The sequence below is a fragment of the Trachymyrmex cornetzi genome, unplaced genomic scaffold (genome assembly GCF_001594075.2).
Source record: "Trachymyrmex cornetzi isolate Tcor2-1 unplaced genomic scaffold, Tcor1.1 scaffold56, whole genome shotgun sequence".
NCBI classification, from domain to species: Eukaryota; Metazoa; Arthropoda; class Insecta; order Hymenoptera; family Formicidae; genus Trachymyrmex; species Trachymyrmex cornetzi.
The window spans coordinates 1,308,007-1,332,385 of record NW_017299871.1 but is presented as its reverse complement, the minus strand read 5'-3'; the positions used below and the strand labels follow the sequence as shown (position 1 = coordinate 1,332,385).

At 34.2% G+C, this 24,379-nt stretch overlaps 4 protein-coding genes across 8 annotated transcripts; 3 read left to right on the top strand and 1 right to left on the bottom strand.

Moving 5' to 3' along the window:
• Positions 1-3,611, top strand: LOC108765917 (uncharacterized). Its single transcript, XM_018514811.1, has 2 exons — positions 1-513; positions 2,827-3,611. Exons 1-2 carry the CDS (start codon positions 192-194, stop codon positions 3,147-3,149), a joined length of 645 nt encoding a protein of 214 aa, XP_018370313.1. The 5' UTR covers positions 1-191; the 3' UTR covers positions 3,150-3,611.
• A 2,146-nt stretch (positions 3,612-5,757) lies between these two features.
• LOC108765911 (uncharacterized) lies at positions 5,758-8,270 on the top strand. Its single transcript, XM_018514804.1, has 3 exons — positions 5,758-5,996; positions 6,104-6,310; positions 6,779-8,270. Exons 1-3 carry the CDS (start codon positions 5,892-5,894, stop codon positions 7,013-7,015), a joined length of 549 nt encoding a protein of 182 aa, XP_018370306.1. The 5' UTR covers positions 5,758-5,891; the 3' UTR covers positions 7,016-8,270.
• Positions 8,271-8,882: 612 nt separating this feature from the next.
• LOC108765887 (uncharacterized) lies at positions 8,883-15,076 on the bottom strand. 5 transcript variants are annotated; one of them, XM_018514758.1, is made up of 5 exons: positions 14,631-15,076; positions 11,005-11,229; positions 10,419-10,616; positions 9,936-10,076; positions 8,883-9,476 (listed from the first exon to the last, which is right to left on the bottom strand). In XM_018514758.1, the coding sequence occupies exons 2-5, from the start codon at positions 11,134-11,136 to the stop codon at positions 8,958-8,960; spliced, it is 990 nt and encodes a 329-aa protein (XP_018370260.1). In that variant the 5' UTR covers positions 11,137-11,229; positions 14,631-15,076; the 3' UTR covers positions 8,883-8,957. The 5 variants fall into 5 exon arrangements, with proteins under 5 accessions (XP_018370260.1, XP_018370263.1, XP_018370261.1 ...); XM_018514761.1 differs by having other exon boundaries at positions 11,083-11,229; XM_018514759.1 differs by having other exon boundaries at positions 14,617-14,658.
• Positions 15,077-19,297: 4,221 nt separating this feature from the next.
• LOC108765925 (uncharacterized) lies at positions 19,298-23,269 on the top strand. The gene is made up of 5 exons (XM_018514823.1): positions 19,298-19,435; positions 19,657-19,731; positions 22,345-22,467; positions 22,794-22,895; positions 22,989-23,269. The coding sequence occupies exons 2-5, from the start codon at positions 19,657-19,659 to the stop codon at positions 23,064-23,066; spliced, it is 378 nt and encodes a 125-aa protein (XP_018370325.1). The 5' UTR covers positions 19,298-19,435; the 3' UTR covers positions 23,067-23,269.
• Positions 23,270-24,379: the final 1,110 nt, after the last annotated feature.

The window sequence follows — 24,379 nt, the reverse complement described above, 5'->3', positions numbered from 1 at the left end:
TCCACAACCACTTTGAGCCTGTGACACGCGGTCCAAGGCTACGGTTGACGGTCAAGATCAAAGAAAAATAATCGAGAGGGTGACGGACTTGGAAATCAATCATCAGGGAAGTTATCACGCGATTTTCGTGGTGATAACGGTGCGCTTTGATCAGTGAGAATCGTCAAATTCAACAGAAAAGGCAGGCAACCATGAGGACAATCGCGCTGGTTCTTTTCTTGATCCTCGGACTCACTTTGCACGCTCATTGCATGGCAATGGAGAGGAGCAAGCCAAAGAAGGAAGGTATCCTGGAGTGTATATTCACCAACAACGCCAGAAGTTGTCTTAGGACGAGACTAGCTCGTGACCTGGACCAGATCGAGTTAGAAGTTACCGGGAAAAAAAGCGAGCCACCGATGAGCGCGGTGATCGAACAAGCTGGCAATGTCATCGCTGAAGTCGTTGATGATCTACAGGAGAATAATGCGGAAGAAATCATCAAGGAGGATGACACTCAAAATGACAATATAGGTGAAAATTAGAAATCAAATAGAAATATTATTACACAATTCAAGGAAAACAAGAAAATGAAAATAATGTTATATTGAACGATCACGACAAAAAGTTGACATAAATTCAATCAATAATCAATCAATATGACAGTTTAACTTTTTTGTTCTTCTTGGGTTGAAGAAGAGAAATAATTTCAATATCTTCCTTATCGATTCTTTTATCAAGTATATTATGTTCCTTATATTAATTTCTTAATTATTACTTTCTCTTATCGTTCTATCAATTATTTCAAATTTTCTTAGTTTTTTTAATAGGATACTGTCCGAAATTATATTATAATGTTTGATAACGTATAATTTTTCCAAAATAATATAAACCCTTGCCAACTTTTGTATAAACAAGGCACCACTGAATTGTGTGTCAGCATAATTAAGCTGTCATAGATCGAGATCGACGATTTCGCAATTCAGATTTCTAATCGCGATGAGACGGCACGTGGAACGCGTGTAAGGTCGTCTATGCACGTCGTATCTTCTTTCGCACTTCCCGAGAGGCACCGTTGGACAAAGTCGGTTAACTCTTTCCGAACTCGTAACTGCCTCCTTTATTGGAGATGTAACAACGGGAAGTCAGTTCATCTAGAGTGCACTGAAAATTACTGTGACGATTTTCTTCTCTATTACATATCTTATTTTTCTAGTTTTTCCGAAACCATGTCATTGTAATCAGTATTTAAATAAAGTAAAAAACGTAAGAAATAATTTCGGTATAATTTTTTTTAGTAATCAAGTACTCAGCTAACTGCATTCATATCATATTCGTTTTTTATTAGAAAAAATGTAGATAATATTCGATATCTTTTTTATGCATTTGACATATATTTAAAAAAAATTTTTTTAGATTAAACTTATCTACGATAATTAATATTTTCATTTACGATCAACATTTATATCACAATATTGTCATATTACTCGATGTTATATAAATAATACGTTATAAATAACTGCTTCCTTTAGCTATTAATTAAGTATCGTAATTATAAGGCAACTGACAAACTTCATAAACAGAAGTACCGTTTGATTCTCGGAAATGGAGCCGACAAGAAAGGAAGTAGTATTGACATGAATGAAATCTATGAATGAACAACGTTCAACTGTGTATATCTTAGATCGATGCGGGAAAGTAAATCACATTGACAAGGCGAGGAAGTTTCGCGGATTCGGGAAGCGTACATCACGATCATAAAGTGAACGGACATTACCGCCGTTATTTGCATAACGTTTAAACATCGACCGAACGTCAATACAAGCGTAAATATTATAGTTAACGCGCAAGGCGAACCGCAAGTTAACGCGTTATCGGGCCCACGAAGTTCCCGTCTGGGTCACTAGCGAGCTGTTTAAATGTTTTGCACGCAATTGTGCTCGTGTGCGCGTATCGCCGTCGTTGTAAAGCAGTTTACGCTAATTTAATGTCACGACTTAGGCAAATCGACGGTAACGGTACCGATTGCATCACTCGCCATTTTCTTGGCTATCTTTTCCAGCTAAAGTCAACAAACGCGAATCATATACGAGGGCGGAAGAAATAAGTGTTGGTCCGCAAATATATAATTTTTAATTTGCAGAACAAACGAAACATCGCGTTTGTATCAGGATTGCTCTAATGAGATATTAATCGTCGAACCTACCAAAAAAAAAAAAGAGAAAAAAACCGGAATTTATACTAATGAACAATAACGGTACCAGGAATATTATCTTCGTTATCTTTTGGAGCGTACAAAAAACTGTACGGTACTTACAACGTAAATTGCCAACGACAAATTGAATAATTCGACAAGCATTACGCTAATTCGCTACGATTCATATCGATTTAACATTTCGCCGATGAGGAAAAGTGGAACTAGGTATCAATTAAATTTTGTGATTCGCTATAGAACCCACTCGGATTAACCTGACCATTAGAACACGGAAGAAACATTTTTTTTCATGTTATGAAAAAATTCGGCCGCGAAAGCAATCCACGTGACTCTTTTTAAAAGAAAGTTGTACCGGTTGCGGACGATTACGTGGCGCATGAGCCAGACGAAATACACTCCAGGTTAAGGTTTGTAGGTCAACCTGCGTGGAGATCTTCGTAGTACGTTTGCCAGATTGCGTGCTTTGATTAAGATCGATCCGTACCGTAAATTATCATAAAGACATTATTTCCGACATTCGCTCTCACTTGCAATTATCTACTGCGTTCTCGCGTTCTACAATTCCTTTTTGCGCATAGATTAGCGTCGCAGTAAATTGTACAATGTAACAGAATATGTACAATTTTTTTTAGAAGAAGCACGCAAGAAGAAATTCAAGAAGAAACATCTGCAGAAACTTCTGGGATTAGTGATGCTGCTGAAAGCGAAACTTAGCCTGTTGCTGCAGCTGATAAGCACTCACTTCCAGTTCAAGTTCTTCATCATCGCCATCATCTCGTTGATACTGAACGCTGCCAGATTCTGGATAGAGATCAAAAAGCCTTCCAAAGTTATCTACTACGAGCATGCACAGCATCAGCATCACTACGATCACGACGATCACGGTTACTGGGGAAGATCGTCGAATGAGACGCCTCATGAACTTGCGTACCGCTCTTACGCACCTACGGACTGATATCAAAATCGCATAAATTTGACCGAGGGGACGATCGTTTTGCGCGAGAAAGATCAAAGAAGAACCGAACGATGACGCAAATTTCGTCTCAATATGATTATCGTTTCACCACATCGTTCTTTATTTATTTTATAATTAATCTTTAGTCCAAAAGTCAGGAAATATCTGCGACATGACGTCGATATTTATACATTGTATAGTATTTATTTATTTAATTTATTGCATGCTACGTCGGCATATGTTACACGATCATCTTGAATTTCACTTTAATTAATGATGGATGATCTAAGATTTCTCTGACCTCTAATTATCATATATAAAAATAGTACTCTTTAATCGCCTTAAGTCATACCAAAGTTACTTACGAGTACCTGTTCTATCTCGCCACAAAGAGATTTTCTTAGGGGATCGACTATTTTAATTAAAAGAACATACTATCACTCGTATCGTGACTCAACAAATCGCCTCTCTCTGAATGTTTATTTCATAATATAAATATACATATGTAATAATAGTAAAAAAAATTATACATTCTATTTATAAAAAAAAAATTCTTTGTGAAAGACAATAATAATTTATAATGACAATTTTACAGAAACATGTACGTATTAAAAAATTTTGATAATAAACTGTACGAGTATACGATTTCTCTCGCGTGTGTTCTTTTAAGACATGATTGCAGATGCTATGTTTATCGACGAAGGAAAACGAAAACTCATCACGTTGCTGCAGAGAGAAACTTTGGCGGTTCTGATGCACGAATCACACGACCTTCTTCAGCCGCACCAGTGGACCATCCACTGAAATCTTTGTATTCCTCGTCATAGCACGACAATGCGACTGGAATCCTTAAGGAGCGGCGATACTTTCAGGGTGTTCACCTTGCTACTGATCGTTTCAATGATAAACGCACGATATTTGTGCAATGATTACGGCTCATCGATGCTCCATGAACCGCAGGAAGAAATTTCTTACTAAAGAAACGTGTATTCGACATTTTTTTTAGAAATCTTAAAAATAAAGAAACGCTCTTTCTGTAACTTATATAAGTTTGCAGAAATAAAAATATCCGTTTATTTAATTTTAAAAAAAATGAAGGAGAGCAGAAATTATAGATATGTATACATGAAATAATCTATTGCTTTTTCTTATGAATTTGACGTTATTGAAAATATCTATATTTAACAATAAATTTTATAACTTATTTTCTTTACATGACTTGCTTTTATTTTTGATAGATTAATATCTACAATTATAAAATCACATATTTTCCCCCCATATAGAAATTATTGTTGCCGAGAAACTACTACGTTTTCTTTAGAAAAAATTATTACATGGAAAAGTTTTGCTAAAGCATCTAATTTAGTTAGATATAAATTTAGAAATAATTTTGTTTGGACCACCAAAATAATTATATAGGACGCTCGAACTGGTTGCTATAGAATGTCAATACTTTTTGCAGTATTACTTGTCATGTCTGAATTTCCTACATAATTATTTTGGTAGTTTAATGGATTAATATCTACAACATTATTTTCTAATAAGATCTAAATTTTTAGAAACTCTTCGGCAAAATTTTTCTTTCCGTAAGAGTATCTTTTCATGCACGTTATCGATAACCAAAAGTAGCGATCGTAATGGGATACATTTTCTCATTGATACTACGTATTAAGTATTCATATCCCGAAGAAATGCCGTTCGCGACGCGGCCTTAACGAAGATAAGGCCCGGCTGGGACTGCCCTCGAATTTCGACGGCCAAATTCATGAGAAAGACGTCCCGTCTTCGATTGGAACGCAGCCAATCGCGGAATGGGACTAATGTGTCATGTTTGGGGATAAAATAGGTGACTACGGTATAGAAAGTAAATCCATGAGGTCGAAGAGTTTGACAGAAATTTGAATCGCCACATAAGAATTTCGGCACGTTTATTCGCATGACATGTTATTTATATCCGGCCTTCGAAGTACCATCTGTTTTTTTAGGATCCTCGTAGACGATTCAACATACTTGAAGACTTTTAAATATAATCCTTTCTCAATAGAAGGACCGCTCTGACTGCTAATGTCTTGATAAACTATCAATTATCGTTGTTAATGTTTTGCAAACATATCATCGTATTTCATAATTAAACATAATTATTTTTTAATATACTTAATACACAATTATTTTAAAAAATTTCAAAAACAATTGCACGGAATCATTTGTAATTACTGCATTGGCAAATCCTACTCAAAAATTTAATACTGTACTCAATTAAGTTAACAGCAAAAAAAATTAACTTAATAAATTTAAAAAAATTCTTTTAAATATCATGTACGTGATTTTTTATGCAAAAAAAATCGTTGATGCCACTTCTTTTCGCTGTTAAGATAAATAAAAATTGCCAAATGAGCACATCATCAAGCCGAAAGCATTTGCGGCATTTGCATCGGGCCTTCGAGGATGATATGGACGTCTGAAGATGGTCATTGGCAGACCAAACGTGATGGATTTACTGATTTCAATATACCAAGAATCGACCATTCATACAATATTCAAGATCTTTACGCACAATTCACTATATAACACCCTTCTGCGAATCACATCATCAGTCTTCTCAAGATTTTCGAACACAGAACTACAATAAAACATCGTATTTGTCGAGGAACCAACGGTAGTGACAAGGGACCACCAGCGCTTGAAGAGATAACATAAGAAAACACGCGTATTCCGAGATAATAAAATCATCTCATTGAAATCATGACACGGGAAAAGCTCTTTACCGTGTTGCTTCTCGGTCTTCTCGCGATAGCTCTCAGTTTGCCTCAGCAGCAGAAATCCAAGAGGCCCACTCCAGTATTTAAGGTTTTTAGAAATATCGATATTTTTGTATTCCTCTTCACCAACGAATTCTTCGCGAATTATCGCATACGCGTTTTACGATAATCGAACTTTGCAATCCAATTTTCTAGCAATCTAAAACTGGTGGCTTGTTGCTTCCCGACAACGCAACGCTCATTCGCGAGAATATCGTCGACACCTTTTCGTGCCAGGACAGAATTTACGGTTATTATGCCGACATGGAGAACGAGTGCCAAGTGTTTCACGTGTGTATGCCGCAAACGAGGGGGTCATTCAGATGGAGCTTCATTTGCCCCGGCGAGACAGTTTTCAACCAAGTAAACTAATATAGCATTGTCACAAACGTTTCGATTTACAAAGGGTAAATTCTTCTAACAAGCGACTCAGTACAACACAGTGATCATCTCATCTTTGTTTAACATTGGCGAACAGCAAGGATGTAATGATGCATCGTGTCACATGTGTCTCTTGTTGGAAGGCACCCAAAGTCTTCCTCAGTGCTCGCAAATAATTATTACTCCTAAATGAATTATCGAATTACAATAGGATGATAATTATTTGCGACAATGTATATATAGAAATAAAGTAATTGTCATTTTTAAATCAATATCATTAATTTATAGGCCACGATATCATTTTATTGCGGAACAAAGTTTGATTCTGCGTTTCGACATATTTTTAAAACAAGAAAAAATTAAGAAATATTTCCATACTGATATCAAATACAGTAACAATTTATTTTTTGTTTTAAATAGGGACAGTACAATATTCTGATTCATTTATAGGCAACATTTGTATGTACACAAACGGAAAGCTCGATACCATGCGAGGAATCGGAAAAATATTATGCTTTGAATGAGGATATCGGAAAGGAGGTGGAAGAAGAAGAAGAGGCGGATCAGGACCGAGGGAAGAAAAATGCGACAAAGATTTTGGAACCAGAAGTAGAAACGGTGTCGAAAAAGTCATTCTCGAAAAATTCGAGATTGCTAAGTGAAGAGAGGTCCTTTCGACTTTATTAAAAGAGATATATTTTTTCCTATTTAAAGGAAATCGCTCTATGAAATGTAGTAATTATTATGATTAGCCAATCTTGATTAGAAGAAATTTCAGCTTGTTTCGATCAAGGTTGACTAAACGCTTATTTAGAGTTTAAAGTAACCGTTTATAGATCGCTTATAAACTTGCCTTGTAAAAGCCCTCATAATGACAAATAGTACATAAAACTAAAATTTAAATTATTGTCACACGTACAATGTACAAAATATGTTATTTCAATTATACGATGTGTAAAATAAATTTCTGTACAATACAGTGAAATATGTGTTAAAAGATAAGTTGTAATTATGTGTAAAAATATATTGAACGTTCACACATATGTAATTATTTATCGAGTAAAATAAAAAACGCTAGGAAGAAGCTGAAAATTTCTTTTAACTTGTTGTATTCATACACATATTCCAAAAGAAAGATAATGCACACATTATTATTAAAGAAAGATTTTAAACATTGAGGTAAAAATCATGTAAATCATTTTTTATGACTAATAATATAAGTACAAGCGAAATATATATCTAATACTGATAGATAAAGCGCAAAAAGGCCACGATATGAAAAGGAAAAACGTTACACGATTGTCCCAAGCCTAAAATACGTAAAAAATCGTGACGCTATAACTCGTATACGTATTAAAAACAAATAAAAGAAAGAACTTAACTTAAATAAGTAATATGTACAAAACAAGAAAAAATGTTATTAGCAACACTATCTATTTACAGTGATTGATATGTATCGATATTGGTCCTTTATAAACTTAATAACAAAACGACTAAAAAAATATAAAAAATGCATTAAATGCAATACGTTCTCTGTTGCGATTATAAGTTCCGCTAATGTTATAATATTACGTAGCTTTAGAGTAATGAAACTTAAACTAGAGACACACATGCACACATAAGACAGCTAGAAATAGATCCAAAACCATCATCTGATTCGTTAATCATCGTAAAATTCTCATGAAATCGTACAAGTGTCGCGACGCTGGAAATATTATCCACATATCTCGCGTTTCGTCGTTTTCTATTTGATATCTTTGGATAGCTAGCTATCATGCCTCGAATAACCGAGACCTATTTAACTTTTCGCAATGCCGATAAAATAATAAAACAAACAACAATTATACAGACACACATATTCATATAACAACGTTCTGATGATAAATATTTCTTTCATCTTCGAATTGGCATCAATTCGTAACAGATATATAGATTTAGTACAAAGTTTTTTAAAAAACTGTGTACTAAAATATATTTCTTCTGATATGGAAAATCTCATTTCGGAAATATGATATAGAACGTGCTGCATCCACGATATTAATAAAAAATAATTATTTACTTGATATAATGATTATGATTGTACCTATAACTATTTACATAAATTTATCTGTCAATTCTTTTATTTATATAGTATATATATTTATTAAATGCATCTTAATTTATTTTTTATGCAAATGAGATATATTAAATTTTCTTTTTCTTATGTCGAATTAATTGTGCCATTGTAAAAAATAATATATTTCTTTAATTTTGAATTTAAACAATACACTGTGAATGAAAATTACAGAATATATGGAAAATTGAAATGTAAATGACTTTGTGTGAAGTAACGAAAATACGATGATACCTTTTTGAAAATCTAAAACTACTTTCTACCCTGCATTGTCCTTTTCAAAAAACCATTATTCGAGGTATATAATAAAAAACCTATTTTACGCGTTATATAGGATACAAAATCATATTTCGAAATAGTTTTCGAAATATACTGTACGAACTCGTTGCTTTCAAACTCTTTTTTATATTTTTTGTGTAGATTTTTTTTTAAAGATGCCCCTTTTTTAAACTTTTCTAATTAAAAATTTACATCTACTTGTATCTTAATCTAATAAATAATGTTAGATTTCGAAAGTTACGCTTCGGAATCCATCGTAAGATCCGCCTCAATTTCCTCGGGGCTCCTCAGATCGATCGCAAATCTTTTCCTAGCGGTGTTTACGCTGACTCCGGTCAGCTTTTCCTGAGCCTTTACGGTCTTGGAGTAAACTTCGAAGGCTGCAGCGAGAGCGTATGTCAATTGCCTGGCATAATATTTCGATTCGCAGACAAAACCATGACATTCGAATGGCGAGATTCTCCTGAAGTTCTCCGTCTCGCGAACAACGATCATGGAAAATACTCTAGTGTAAACTAGATCCTGTACTCCGTAGGAGATCGTCTCAATAGGATACATTCTGGATAAATTGCCATCCTGCTTCCTTTTGTCTAGCGGTAGCAAGGCAACTCCCTCCTGAGAGACTACTAGCTTGATAAGAGGCAGCATTGTGTTAGTCGGCAAAGCCTTCGCGGCAGAAACCATATTATCGACGGGCCTTCTTGTGTGCTTGATGCCCCAGAGGCCTCTTGCATCATGGGATCCCAAATATTTCACCTGAAAAGGGTCAATCTAAAAGATTCAAATGCGCAACGGATCTCCTAGGGCTAAAATTCTTGGAACAAAGCTTTGAAATTTTATGCAATCTCCTTTTAACTTTTTAAAAATAATCTTAAACAATTGCAATATCAATCGTGAAAAAATTATGACAAATAGATTTTTTATTTTTAATAAAAAATAGTATTTTATTTTACCTTAAATATTAAAAACATTAATTAATTTTTTAATTTAATACTCCAAAATTTTCACATAAAATCTTTTTCTTTTCTTTTATTTTATTTTTATGTTATGTAAAATAAAAAAAAAATATAAAAGTATATGAATTATACGTGTGTTCATATTCGTTATTGCAGTGTGTATATTCTAATGATTCATATTTAATTGGAACAAATAAAGTGTGAATATTAAGAAAAGTTCAAACTTTCTTATCTCTACTTAAAAATATGAAAATTGTACCTGAAATACTTGCGGCAGATCGGTAGAGCCTTCAAAAACATTATTATCGATAGACAGACGTGACAACTTCGACACGAGATCTTTCTTCTTATCATCAGAAGACACCTTCTCCTTCTTCATCTCTTTTAAAGGCTGGTCTCTCTGTTTCAAATTTATATTTTTTTAACGCGCGGGTCTACTAATGTAATTATTTTAGGATAAAAAATTTAGAACAATCCAGAAGTGATCGTTTGATCAACTAATCTAATCAACTAAAAACGTTTAACGAATAGCAATTTCTCGAAAAGAATGCGAACGCGTCATGAATTTAAATGAAGGTAAAGGAATGGTAGAATAACGGGATAAGTTACAATGCTTCGTACTCTACAAATATTTTATAATAAATGATAATGGAAACGGCAAATCAATCCTATCGCGACAAACAATCCTGAGCGCGTTTTTCTACTTGCGTTCTCCACGAGAGAATCTTAAAACGCTACTCACGGGAACGTTATCGAGCCGGCAGTGCCTTGTCGTTGACCTAGGCTTGACTTTAAGATGGTACTCCACCACGTTCGGTATGTTCGGCGTGTTGGGCACGACTGAGCCAGCGGCGGTTGACGCGCGTTGAGGGCCCTCGCTTCCGGCCCCAATCAGAGGCGCTGGTGTCGTTGATCCACCTCCACCAACGACTTCCGATGTCTAATTGCATTTTATCAAGTTGTAAACATCAGTCTACTTTCATATTTCTACAATTCGCTCCTTAAAGTCTGAATTTTATAAGCTTTATATTAATATTTTAATATAAATAACATCCGTCCGAAACCTTTATTTGTTACTATTCATATATTGTTTATTTTATCAATTTTTTTAATGTTTAAGTAATACAATTGATAAAAATTTATAATTCTTGTTGGAAGTATTTAAAAAATTATTATATACGTTGAAAAATTTGTAGTTATAAGCAGATCATATAAAATGTGAAAGTATCTCTTTGAGGTTTCGTGTAGATTTATGTTAAACGTCAATTATTATTGTTTGTAATGAGATACTACAAAAATTCTTTCTATTCTACACCTAAGGAACCAACCTTAGGTAGAGAACAGATTAGATGTCTAACGTTATGAGTTGTATTTTTGTGTGATTGTTCATTATTAACAGTGAAAACCTTCTTTAAGACATTGTCTGTCCTCTTCGCGAAACCAAAGTCCTCGTCCTCCATAGCTAGACGGTGAACGCAAAATTTGCCACTCTTTCTTGATTTCCTCTTGCCTTTTTCTCTCGTTTCTTACAACGAAGAGAAATAACAGGCTATCTGCAAATAATTTGCCAATCATGCATTATTCTCTCTCGTGCTGTCAAAGCTCTTATAATTCTTAAACAATGGAATGCAGAAGATATCTAGAATTCTTGCGATCTATAATATTTTCGCCGGGTCGCATTCTCTGAAATGTGACTTTCGTATATGAATAAACCGCGCATTTCGATGAATGGCTCGCGAATTTAGAGCAGACAAGGAGGATACACCTCGTGTCACATTGTAATTATTATTATTTGAAAGTTCGTCCGGTCGCGAAATTAAAAATGGACTTAACGTCCAAATTTAAACCGGAAAACAGCTGTCGGGCAGCACGTGTTGCACCTTGCATCGTACTGGTTCCACGAAGCCTCCTTTTCTTCCTTTCTTCCACTTCACTGCATCGAACCGTATATTTGTGCTATTTATAATAAAATCGCTCCAACAGAACCTTTATTTACCGTATTATGACGTATGAGAGAACTAATAAAATTGTGCTCTTATTATTTCGATCTTATTCTTCTTATACAATATTGCCACTTTCAACGATAATAATTACCTGCTTGTTTATTTTCTTTCTTTATAATTACTTTGCCATGAATTTTTAATATTTTGTATATTAATTTATGTACCGTAATTCCAATCCTTGTTATATAAAAAATAAATAAAAATACACAAAAAAAATTTATGCAACGGCCAGACGTTCACTGTTTTAACTTTCACTGTTCTCTGCAATACGCGTAGCGACAATGACGGGTTTTTGTCCGCGTCCCCGTGATTACATCCCGACAGCGGATGCGCGGGATGCAATTGTATCGGCGATTTTAAACGTACCGGGGGTTCTTTCAATCCACAGGAAATGAGTCAAGTGACCGATAGTCAGGTGAGGAAGAATTCATTAATGTATTCCGTCGGTTACAGGTGTGGTGTGTTTCTGTTGTTCACGCTTACACCCGCGAGAGCGTTATTTTGAAAATGCGTAATAACAAATTTCGATCTCGACGTGGGAAAATGCAGATTTAATGTTATAAAAATTACATAAATAATTATACAAATCACTAAATTAAAAAATGTTTTAAATAAATAATCTTATTCTTTTTTTATAAAACATATAATAATGCCTTCTTATATTGCTTTCGTATTAAAATATTGTAATTATCCGCCAAATGTATCAAAAATATATATTAAAAAACTTAAAATAACAGGACTTTTAATATTTAAAATACGAAATGTGATGTAAAAGGCTAATAAGAGTCAATAAACTATAAAAAGTCTTTTTATAGTTTATTGACTCTTATTAGCCTTTTACATCACATTTCGTATTTTGAATATATATTAAATAAATATTAAATTCAAAATAGTTCTATTAAGGAAATTGCTATTCAAACATACATTGCTTTTTATGATCTTTATTCGTGCACTGCAGAATATTTTTAACAAATTTTAGAAAAAAAATCTAAACAAAAAATAGCATGCAAAAGAGAAAAAGGAAATTTTATAGGACGCCCTTTACGTAGCTGTACACCTGTCGTCATGTTACACCCGCGTACAATAGCAGAACTGTTAACGCGAGCAACATACTTAACGGGTGTCTTGTAAAAACATCTTCTAAAACAAGCTTTTCTACTTTACGCACAAGTATGTCTTATCGACGCAACAGAATCGCCATCGCGTAGAACAGACGTTTGTGTGTTAAATAATTATCGTGCATATCATCTAGGAATTAGAAGACACCTCGATAAAATTAATTAGCACCCATGTGCATGTGCGTGAGCAGTAAGAAGAGAAGGTTCGGGATGCTCGATAACGGTAGCGTTAGCAGATGAAATGGAATCGTTGCTCATTATTACGGTTTCCTAGATTTCCGTTAGTCTCCTCGGCTATACCTTGCAGAATCTCGGCCTTTTATATAATAAAAGATAATAAAGAGAAGTACCAAAAAAAAAATATTCTGATGGAGCGGACAATCACGCTACTCGCAGCACGTTGGACGTCAATAACCATATATTCTCGTCGATATTCGCGCTCGTTGAAAGAAAAAAGTTGCAAACGCCGCGAAAATTTATACGACGTTTTATTTGGCCGATGATTATATCTGACAACGCAAAATCAACCAATTCCCCTTTTCATGCACGTGGTAGGGTGGGAACCGGAAACGAGCGCCGCTGGATGTCTGACCGGAAGTTATTACGGTTGTGTCACGAAGGAGTTCTAACGATGCGTGCCACGCATACGTACTCACGGAATTCGAACGGCGAAGCGGATTGAATTCGTTGAGGAAAAACCTGACGGATATAATGTCGTGCCATGATTAAATCGTTTTAGTACGAATTCCCAAAAATACAAGCATATGTCTTTTTAATCCCAATATATCAAGATTTCTGATAAAATAAGCCGGTAAAATCAAACCGTAGAAGAAATTATGCACGCAAAAAAAAAAAATCGTTCCATATGGCGTCCGATAAAAATTATCTTGTGTTTCTTATTTGCTTCATTTCGTCGATACTCATACAATATGCAACGAATAATTCAGATGGCAATGAATAACTCAAATGGCAAATTTATCGGTCTTCCATTTATCTCTTTTACGCTTCTTCATTTTTGCAATTAAAACTATTTTTCTACGGCCTGTAAAACATTGCGATAAAATATGACGTTTCATAAATGTAAACTTACAATTAGATAAAGAAGTTATCATAGAGATAAGCTATGATAAAAAATAGATATATTTTACTCATAATGACAGTTTTAACATAGTTGTACAAAATTAAAAAGAACTCTTCTTCCGAGTTCTTCATGATTTTTCAATCACATGCAAGTGATTCACTAATCATTAATTCAAAGATTATTTATTATTATTTTTTTTTCAAATAATAGCAATACAAAGTGCGTCATAATTATTGAACAATTTTATCATACCTTGCACAGTCATCATCCGCGATAAAGACGACATGTCATGTATCATGGATTAAAGATCAAATCATTGTTAGAGATATTCGACGAGAAAACGCGCAATTATTCGACTTAGAGCGATTTATCGTTCGGTGGCGCAAACGCGCATGGATGCGTACAATTTACAATTGCATAAGCATGGCAAGACGGGAGCGAAACTATCGGACGAAGAACTTACGATAGCCACGTCGAGCGCAGTACCATCGATCGTTAATTTAAACAATAGCCCCATGTTAATTACAATGATCGTCGCGAGCCGTCGGACTCGATGGAAATCGAGTTGCGGCAAGTCGCAACGCGCGACGAAACACAAACGCGATGCTCTTTATCAGAGAAATCGCAATCCATTCGGACAAAAAGATTGATCCGTAGCGATCGTGCGGAATCCTGCAACTCGCAACGCGATTCGAAAACGATCGGAAGTATTAAATATTCAAAAACGCGGCAGATTACCTTCAACTATTTACCTTCACTTTTCTGCGCTCGGCGATGGTCGACATGATTGACGAGGTCACATATACACGTAAGTACACGCGTGTACGCACGACACGTTTTAAATCGACGTAGGTTCGATGTACGTATCACCCAGGTGCAGTCAGCCGATCTCGATCTTACCGTTCGACGCACCTGCGATGAGCGACGACGGCGGTGGCTGAAAAAGCCAACGCTTCCGGAAACATCGTCGCGTCTGGCAGGACGACGGATGCGGCGACGATGCATCCGCATGCAACGGGGACCGCCGCGGCTCTGTCGAGGAAGATCTAGGAGAGGACGATTGACAGGCACCTGCGGTATGCCCTGTCGTCTACGTGCGACTGAAAATGTGGGACAGCGCGCCGCGCCGTTCGTACGTTCGTTCGGAATTGCGCTGACTGATAAAACGGAACGAGCCACGATATAGGCGTACACGCATTACGTACGTGAATGTCTCTCAATAAGGCTGGTACACCTGCAATAAACCTGAGTCGACACTGGCGATAAGGTCTGACGCCGCTGAGATTAATCGCAACCGCGACGAGGAAATGGAACATTTTTAGATTCAGTTTCTAGGGATCGCGGGATTTGAGTTCGATATCACAGAATGTATATCACACGGAATATTTAGTCACAAAAACTAAAAAAGAGTTTGATAATAGCTAAATGTTTAGTGAAATAATGCTAATTAAATGTTTGGTTAATATATGGTGATCAAAAATATTTAGGAAAGTAAAATCATTTTCAGTTATAATATTAATCAAACGTTTAATTGGTATTATTTTACTAAACATTTGGTAGCTATTACCGAAACTCTTTTTTTCAGTGCACAGAGAGCATAGTAATTTTGTGATCATTTGTAAATTATAACAATTTTTGGAATAATAATTAAATAATTTATGTCTTCAGTATATAAAATGTAGTAATAATAGGTTGCTTATTAACATTGTTGCGGAGCAACTTCCCGACGTTTAGTTTCAATTATAATCCTTATTACTTACATAATTAAAACACAATAAAGTTCATGCGACAGAAATGATGCACAACATCGTCGGAAACTTTTAATAGCGAGATACAAAATTTAGTTGTGTCTAAATTATTGTAATCCTCCGACGAGTCTACGCACCTTCTCTCAGTCTGCTCCCATTCTATCCTTCATTTCACGCAGACATCAATCGTAATCGTATTGCATAATATGACGTAATAAAATATACGTAAGATTCTTAATTAAATCAGCATTTACACCAACAATTAATATGAAACGGTACAGACACAGATGAAAACAATGCCTCTCCCGCGAAGTTATTTTTCTCTCGAGAGCTAAAAATATTAATAATGACATGCGTGTCGTAATACGCAAGTACTTATTTCTTGTATCATTGGACTTATCGTCGGCGATCAACAAATCTTCCAGGAATCTCTCGGATTCTCTTCCAGTAACTATCACTGATTCGCGATGAATTATATTATTTGATGCTCAGCGAGTGGTAAAAACGTGAGAATAACTTTCATGCTTCTTTGTTGGCATCCGGCGACAGGAAAGCAGACGCTCGGAAGTCAAGGCGTTATGAAATTACACGGGATTATACACCGCAGACAGCATCGTGCGAAGATACTGGGCCGCGAATAGCGCGAGAAATGTTCCTCCAAAACACTTCTTACATTTCTCACAAATAATACTCTATTATAATATCATTAAAAAGAAATGGAACATTTTTTAATCATCAATATGGACTTGTTAAAAAGTTCCAAGAGATTGCGGAACAATAAATTCTTTTGCTAATTGTAAAAAAATTACGTGTATATTTAAACGCTTTAAAAAAAATTATACATAATACTTAAACGCTTTTTGTGCATTCTAGACACTTTATCTTTTATTTCTAGATTCTCCTTTTCTTCTTTTTAGGCCAATAATTTCTTAACGTAAATTTAAATCAGAATTATTTTATAGCATAAACGACATGCTAATGACAAGTTATTCATAGAACGGGAGAGACATTTTTCTCGTCGGTGTTTTTCCAGCGCAGACTCGTTCGCGCGCAAAGGTAATAAACAGATCTTCCCACGGTTGTCACGTTTATTTTGTAATCGCTCCGATATCTAATTAGTTAGTAGACAGATAATTTAATTAGGAACAACAGTCTACGCCCGCGGTCTGTGGCACTCCGCATCCGCACGCAACGCGAGCTGCAATATGATCCGTGCGAAATCGGCCGTAAGAAGAGAAGGGATGCGCTCTCTTAGTGTTTGTTTCCTGTTATGCTTAAAATACATGCTATTATTGTATCTGTATATGTACAACGTAACGTTTTAGTAATATATAATCGGCAAAACGTAACGCAACGTAATCAAAAAATTACTCTATACGGTGTACAAAATGTATAAAAGAGTTTTCTTTACAAAGCTCGTATTAGTTAAATTTATAATTATATAATATTTAAAAAATTAAAAATTTCTTAAAATCTAGAATAATATGATTATGAGAATTTAAAATATAATACTTAAATAAAATACTTTTTTTTTTGCTTCAAAGGAAAAAACGATGGTGCATAATTCGTGGCGTGAGTGATCAGCGACCCATAACCGCCGGATGTCTAATTTTCCTCTGAGTTTACATGTCAATCTGGAAAAACTTGCAACTGTCAATTATCCATCGCTAATTGGCACGAAACGCGTTTCGAAAATGAAGGGGTTCGGAGCGGAAGATACTAACGCGCGTGCAGCAGAATGCAAATGAACGAGCTCGACCTCGCACAAGGTGCGACTCGCGATTCTTAATTCTGTGATATATCACAAGGTCATGTTCTTAATGTCATCATTTTATGAAGATTTTTTTCCCGAAGCAATCACTCATGTGCGCGTCTGTCGACGAAATCGTCGCAAATGTCATCGCTGTCCCACAGATCAAAAAAGCAACGAGCCATTCAATCCCTCCAGAAGAATTTTCGAAATTAAAGGTCTCAAAAGTCTTCTTCATATTGTGTAATTACATGATAATAATGGTTTGAATTCATACACACCAATATCTACCAACAGCCATTAAAGGATCTCATTAGGGGATACCAGCATCACAATACTGAAACTATAATGTCATTATGATTCGGGGTGAAAGTGTTAGTTGCCAAAACAGGAATGATGTAGATGATGTCAGATTACGCTATTGTACCATCACGAGAACTTCAAGGAGCAATAAGAGACAGAACGACGTAGATTCACATTTGTTGCATCGTGTTATGACGGACAGGCGGGAACGTTGCGCGACAACGCAACCTTGGATATATCTCGCACGATAAAAAACGAATCATTTCGGGATCCGACCTGCTGATGAGCATTTCCGTTTCGCAGAAAAATCTAAACTAAAAAAAAAAAAAGAAAAAAAAGGATCGTATCTGATTGAAGAGATCAACGCGCTGATCTTAACCCTCTTCAGCGTAGATGCACAAAACAGTAATTAACGATACGATCGCACGAGCTAAGAATATTTGATCGCTTATGTAACAAAATGATACGTCAATCATATTCTAGCGAAGTGAAAAAGCGTTGAATACTTTCAGAAACAAGAATTTGCAATCGATATATGAGTCTCTTTATTATATATCATATTTGGTTAAACGCATTAGTGTACATTAAATAGTGTATATTAAAACCGTAGTACACTGATTTAATTTGTATACAAGTAAAATGCAAATATTTCTGAAGTAAAACTCAGAATTTACTTAGCATTTTAATTAATTTTAATAGTACAATCAATTGTATTGGAAACTTCATAGTTTAATCCGTTTTTATATTTATTTTAAACACATATTTCTATATTAATTTGTGTAAGATGGCTTTAACGTGCACCAGTACGCACTGAGTGTATGCAATCGAATTTGCTGTTAAAATTTGTACTCATATAATACTAAAATAAAAAAGCAAAATATAGTCTTTTTCACTACTTGGAGATGCGAATTAAATTGCGGATTTTTTTATCGTAATTTTAATTTGCTTTCTTTAGGTGAGAACTATATTTTTATTTGCATAACTGACATTTTCCTTAGTCATTTGCAATTCTAACAGTTACCAGAATAATTAAACACATAACTCCCAAGTAAAAGTAGCTAATTCATTCAGCGTATCTTGATTGAGTAATGTAGAGTCTTTTTCAAATTAACTTAAACACTTTAAATGGACTTAATATTTTCACGAGATGGAAAGGATTTCAGCGAAGGGTTTCTTCTTGTTTCACATATGATAAAAAAATTAAGCTCTAAATAAAGCTTTATGAAAGTTTGATAAATTTCTATAAAAATTCTGATGCAAAATAAAGAAGAAATGAGAGATAAAAAATAAATAGATACCTACAACTTATTCGGAGTTTCTTCTATTTTTAGGGAGACAGAAAGAAGAGCAGGGTATCACAATGGTTCAAGTACGACGGTTACGAATATTTTCACGGGTGTTGGAGCACGAGACGATTGCATAAGAGAAGAATCTGCTGCACCACAGAAGAACATCCCTCCTTCCACCGCCCTGGGATCTTCTCTTTCTCCGTTCGTCTGATGTGGGAGCCCCAAGAAAGAGAGACTCTCAAGAATCCCCCCTTTTGTCTAGCTGATGTCTAAAGCCATATATATACCACCACCTCGTAGAACAATCCTTTAAGAAAGATACTTTGGAAGTAGCATCGCCTTACGAACTTTAAGCAAATCGAATAAGTGCGGTACACGAAAAACTAAAAGGACAGAGAACACGGAAAGATAAATGATCACCACGCACTACGACACTGCGGACTAAGGGGATCAGATTTTTCGAAAAGGCAAGCACATCACTTAATCCTCCATCTCATCTTTTTTTCACTAATTTTTATTACTTTTCGATACTTAAAAATAATTTGCATAAACACTTTAAAATTATATATTAATAAAATTAGCAAAATAAATATTTGTGAATTTAATTTTATTTCTACAAAAATATATTTCTATATATACCTTTAATTAATTCATCAATATTATAGTAATTAAATTTTCAATTCTCTAGATGATTTCGAGGTACCAGATAATCATCTGTGCTCTTTTGCTTTTTGGCGCGGTTTTACTCTATGAAACAATGGCGGTAAGTTAAAATTCGTGATAGTCTTCCAATCTTCTCGCAAATCGTTTCTCAAAATTCACAAATAATACTATGTTAAAAAAAGTTTATGAATCCATGAGAAAAATTATCTTCGTCATATAACGATTGTGCAATATGCATGACGTAGTGGTGGGAGAAATATTTCGTAAATACTCCACTTTTACAAAACCTGGCAGGGTATATTAAAATTATCATTTTCATCGTCGCTTCTCACGATGTATCGCGTAACAATAACAGCGAGTGAACCGTACCTGCACGCATCATCTTTCTCTTAAGATGGTAACATGAAGTAATTCATTAATTAATCGTCTTACACGAACATGTTCTCTCGTCCGTGTACGAAGCGCCTAGTTAGACGAAATCTATTCTTAATTTAATCTGAATGCATTCTAAGTGTAACTCATGAATAATTCCACAATGCTGAAAAGCAAATGTGTGTCATGATTTCGATATTACATTACAAAAGTAAGAAATCTCTAAAAAGAAAAATAACACATGATTAATTAGCCGCGTTGCTTTTTCTTATTTTGATTTTAAAATATTCAACATTATATAATATTAAAAAATATTTACATTTACATAATAAAATATTATAAGATATTATAAAATATTATATTAATTAATTTTAATGAAGAAAAGAAAACAATGCATAAACATTCGGAATCGTCGCGTCCGATCGTGCAATTAGCAGCTAGAAGACATATTTCACCGGAAATGATGAACGCGAAACCGATGAAAATCGGGATAGAGAATAATAAGCCGAGAAATAAAACGCAGCTTCAATGCCACGAAGCTAACAAACGGAAAGATAAGACACTTAATTAATTTATGCAATGTCTGCATTATCCTGCTTCGACTAATGCATCTTTCACCACGTTATTCTGTAATAATTCAATTATTTTTTGTACACACAAAATTCATTCATAATTTTTTTTATATATATATTATATGTATATCGGAATATATTTGGTCTATCAAATTATCTTCTTCTTTGAATTATATTATAAAATAATTTTGCTATGTTTATGCTTACATACATTTTGCTTGAACAAACGATTACAAAATTTGTATAAAATTTATATTTTATGTGTATACTTTAATTTTTTTGTCATTTTAACATAAGATAAATATATTAGAAAATAATACAGATATTATGTAAAAATTAATACAAAAAATATAACATTTTGACATAATTTGGAAATAAATTGTAGAAACTTATTTCTTCAGTAAAATTAACATTTATAATATGTTAAATTAATATGTATATTCATCTTTTATTCATCTAGAATTTATGTTTTAAAATTACATTAGTTTTTATATTATCTGGACATTAGCTAGGATTATTTTATATAATATAAGCAATATTAAATATTAAAAATTGAAACAAAATACTCAAATATCAAACTATTAATATTTATTGTATACTTTGTATACAAATCACGTTATATTAAATTAACACTCGGGCATGCTAAAAATTTAACATAAAAATTTTAACAAGGACCAATTTTAGCACAAATAAAAAAGTTTCTTACTGTGTATGCATGCATGATGGATTTGCTTAAACTTTGACACATGTCATTCCTTGGAAGTAAAAGTGCAACGTAACTAGGTGAATCACCTTTTCGGTGCCGGCTTTCTTACCACGCATTGGAGTCACCAGTTAGATTCGGCGTGTGGAGAAGGAAAAGACCATACATCTGCATACGTACACGTGAAATCGTAAACAAGAGATCGTATACAAAGCCATGGAGATGTGCATCCGTTAGGGAGGAACAATGTAACCTGACTTCCGGTCAAACATTGGCACGTGTACGCACTGAACGGTTTCGAGTCGATGCGTTGTGTCGCAACAGCCTCTTTATTTTTTCTCATTTTGACTGATGGCCAATTACGAAAACAATCCTGTATCGCGTTCTATTTCTAGTCTCAAAGTAAAGGACCGGAAAACATTGACGTATCAACGTTGTTAAATAATACCAATTAATTTAACGTTGAAAAAAAATTTATAATTTCAATGTTGTTCTAATATATTTTAATAGTTTAATCAAAATAATTGAAAAAAAAAATTTATTTAAAAATAATAAATGAGCGATTTTTATAATTTACAACATAATTAAAAGGATACTTTCATATAATCGCAGCTTTTCTTTGCATGCAGTAATTAACATACAGAAATGAAATTTATTGACATAAGTTAATTAAGACCAAATATGCGTACTCGCATTAAAGAGAGAGGAAGTCCGATTTGCAGCATATATATCCACATTCATCCCATATTCTATTGTCGAGATGATATATGTCGAAACGTATTGTTATTGTTCCAACAGAACAATAACAGTAACTCATGGTTATGCTTCTCCAAGTTCCACTGTTTTCGCTAATTGTTTCTATGCAATCGCCGAGATTTACAATGCAAATTAGAATGTGTCCCACATACAGTGTAATAATTATGTAATCACTTCGAAAACTCGTAATAAATCATTACAAGAAAGGATTCATTTCACCAAGGGAACCGATTTGTGAGCGAATTGGTAACATCTGTTAAAAAACGATAGTTATCTATGTATAATATGCATAATTACTTATGCGTTGCAGCAAGTGGATGGTTACACACCTGGCGTGGACTATCCAATTTACAATTCGGTGCCGTTCGGACTCGCGTTTACCTGTGGAGGAAAGTTACCTGGATACTATGCCGATCCCGAGGCCAGATGTCAGGTGCGTCCATATGGTCACCGAACAAACTCTCATTTCAATATTTACAGATTATTTAAATGCGTTTCATATACTTAATAAGATTCCGTTGATCTCTTTAAAAAATGCATTAAAGAAGAAAATGAAAATATTTTAAACAAATAACCTGCAGATTATTTTATAAGAATATACAAAATATTAATCGAATATTATTTAGAAAAACATAAATTTATGCTTTATTTATTTTAAAATATTGGAGAAGCACTTGAGTTAAGTTGGAAAATTTATTGTAAGATAATTTTTTTAAACATAAGATTAATATTTTACTTTTTTTTATTTTTACATTCAAGGTGTGGCATTGGTGCTTGCCAAATGGACGTCAGTTCAGTTTTCTTTGCCCGAATGGTACAGTGTTTAGTCAAACTACTCGCGTTTGTGACTGGTGGTTTAAGGTGATTTAAACTATTCAATATACATGATTTATAAATGCATACAATTATCTTGAACTAATTTCGATTCTCTTTTAATTAATTTTAATATTGCAGGTCGATTGCAATGATTCACCGAGACTTTACGGCAACAACGACGAGCTTTACAGAGATGTAAATGGAAATAAAATTTAACAACTCTTATATTTTTTACAAATAGTTGTATGTATATTAATAAACTTTTTTATATATAAGCTTTTTTCGCGAACGCGTAATACCATCGAAAGTATAACTCGGCTCATGTAAAGGAAGGTGAAAGTAATTCGCGAATCCCTAGTTTGCCGATGCAGGAAAATAACAAAGATGTCTGCTTTATTTATCGCTGTTAAATAAAATAGAATTTGCGAAAAGGATCAACATTTTTTTTGTGATTTTATAAATTGAACGATTATATTTTCACGAATTTAAACTAAAAAAGTGCTTCGTTTTTAATCGCATGTTTCTAGCGCTACATTTTGCACGAAATTTTCGAAAAGTATTCATCAAAATGTATATTGCAAAAAGAAATCGTAAATTAAAAAATACAAACCTCTTCTAACAGAGAAATTAATTGGAAAATTGTCGCGATCGAAGAAACTCTGCTGTCTGTGACAAGAGCGTTAAATTAAATTCATGTCCGACAATTTCTTGGCATGATTGGACAATAGAAAGTGAGAGCTCGTTGTGGCTGACCAGCCGAACCCCACCCTCTTCTCTATCTTTCTCTCTTAGACACTAGTACCGATGTTACAATTTTACGTTTACGGTTTGCATGCGTATCTCGTTACTCGGAACACCCATAACGTTTTAGTAATTTCGTAATTCTTTCGTAATTTCGACCTCTTGATCCAGGAATATGCTTGATTTTACAGCTCATCACGCAATCATTTTATTCGAATATTTTTGAAGATTTATTAAATTGTCAATGTAGCTTTTATTGTCATCGATTCGTTAGATTTGATTATAGATTCTTCCACATAAAAATGCATTTTTACATAAAATCCCAAGGATAACGCGATCAAAGACTATTTCATTAAATGCAGGAGGTCTTAACGTCGGCGGTAGTAAAAGTGACAGGAGAATTGATCGACTTCTACTTTTAATGCACTATTTGCGATGTCTCATCCGGTCGGTTGTACTCTGATATAAACTGAGAAGATAGGAAAATTGTAAATTAAAATATTAAATTAAAACTCAGTAGGGTGTAGCAAGATTTATATCGATGTAAGATAATTGGAGCGTGGAAAGCGCGCAGTTATGTTTGTCGAAGATAATGTTGCGTTCTCGTATTAAATAAATCAAATTAAATTATAAAAATCATTAAGGACAACAACCTTTCCACAAGCGATACAAAAAACACCGAACCTGATTTTACGTACTTCGACCTTCCGCGCGAAGAAAGCCTATGATTGCGAATAAGTATAGTAGTGAGTCGCAATTCGAGCAAAAAGAGGAAAATGGAAAAAAAA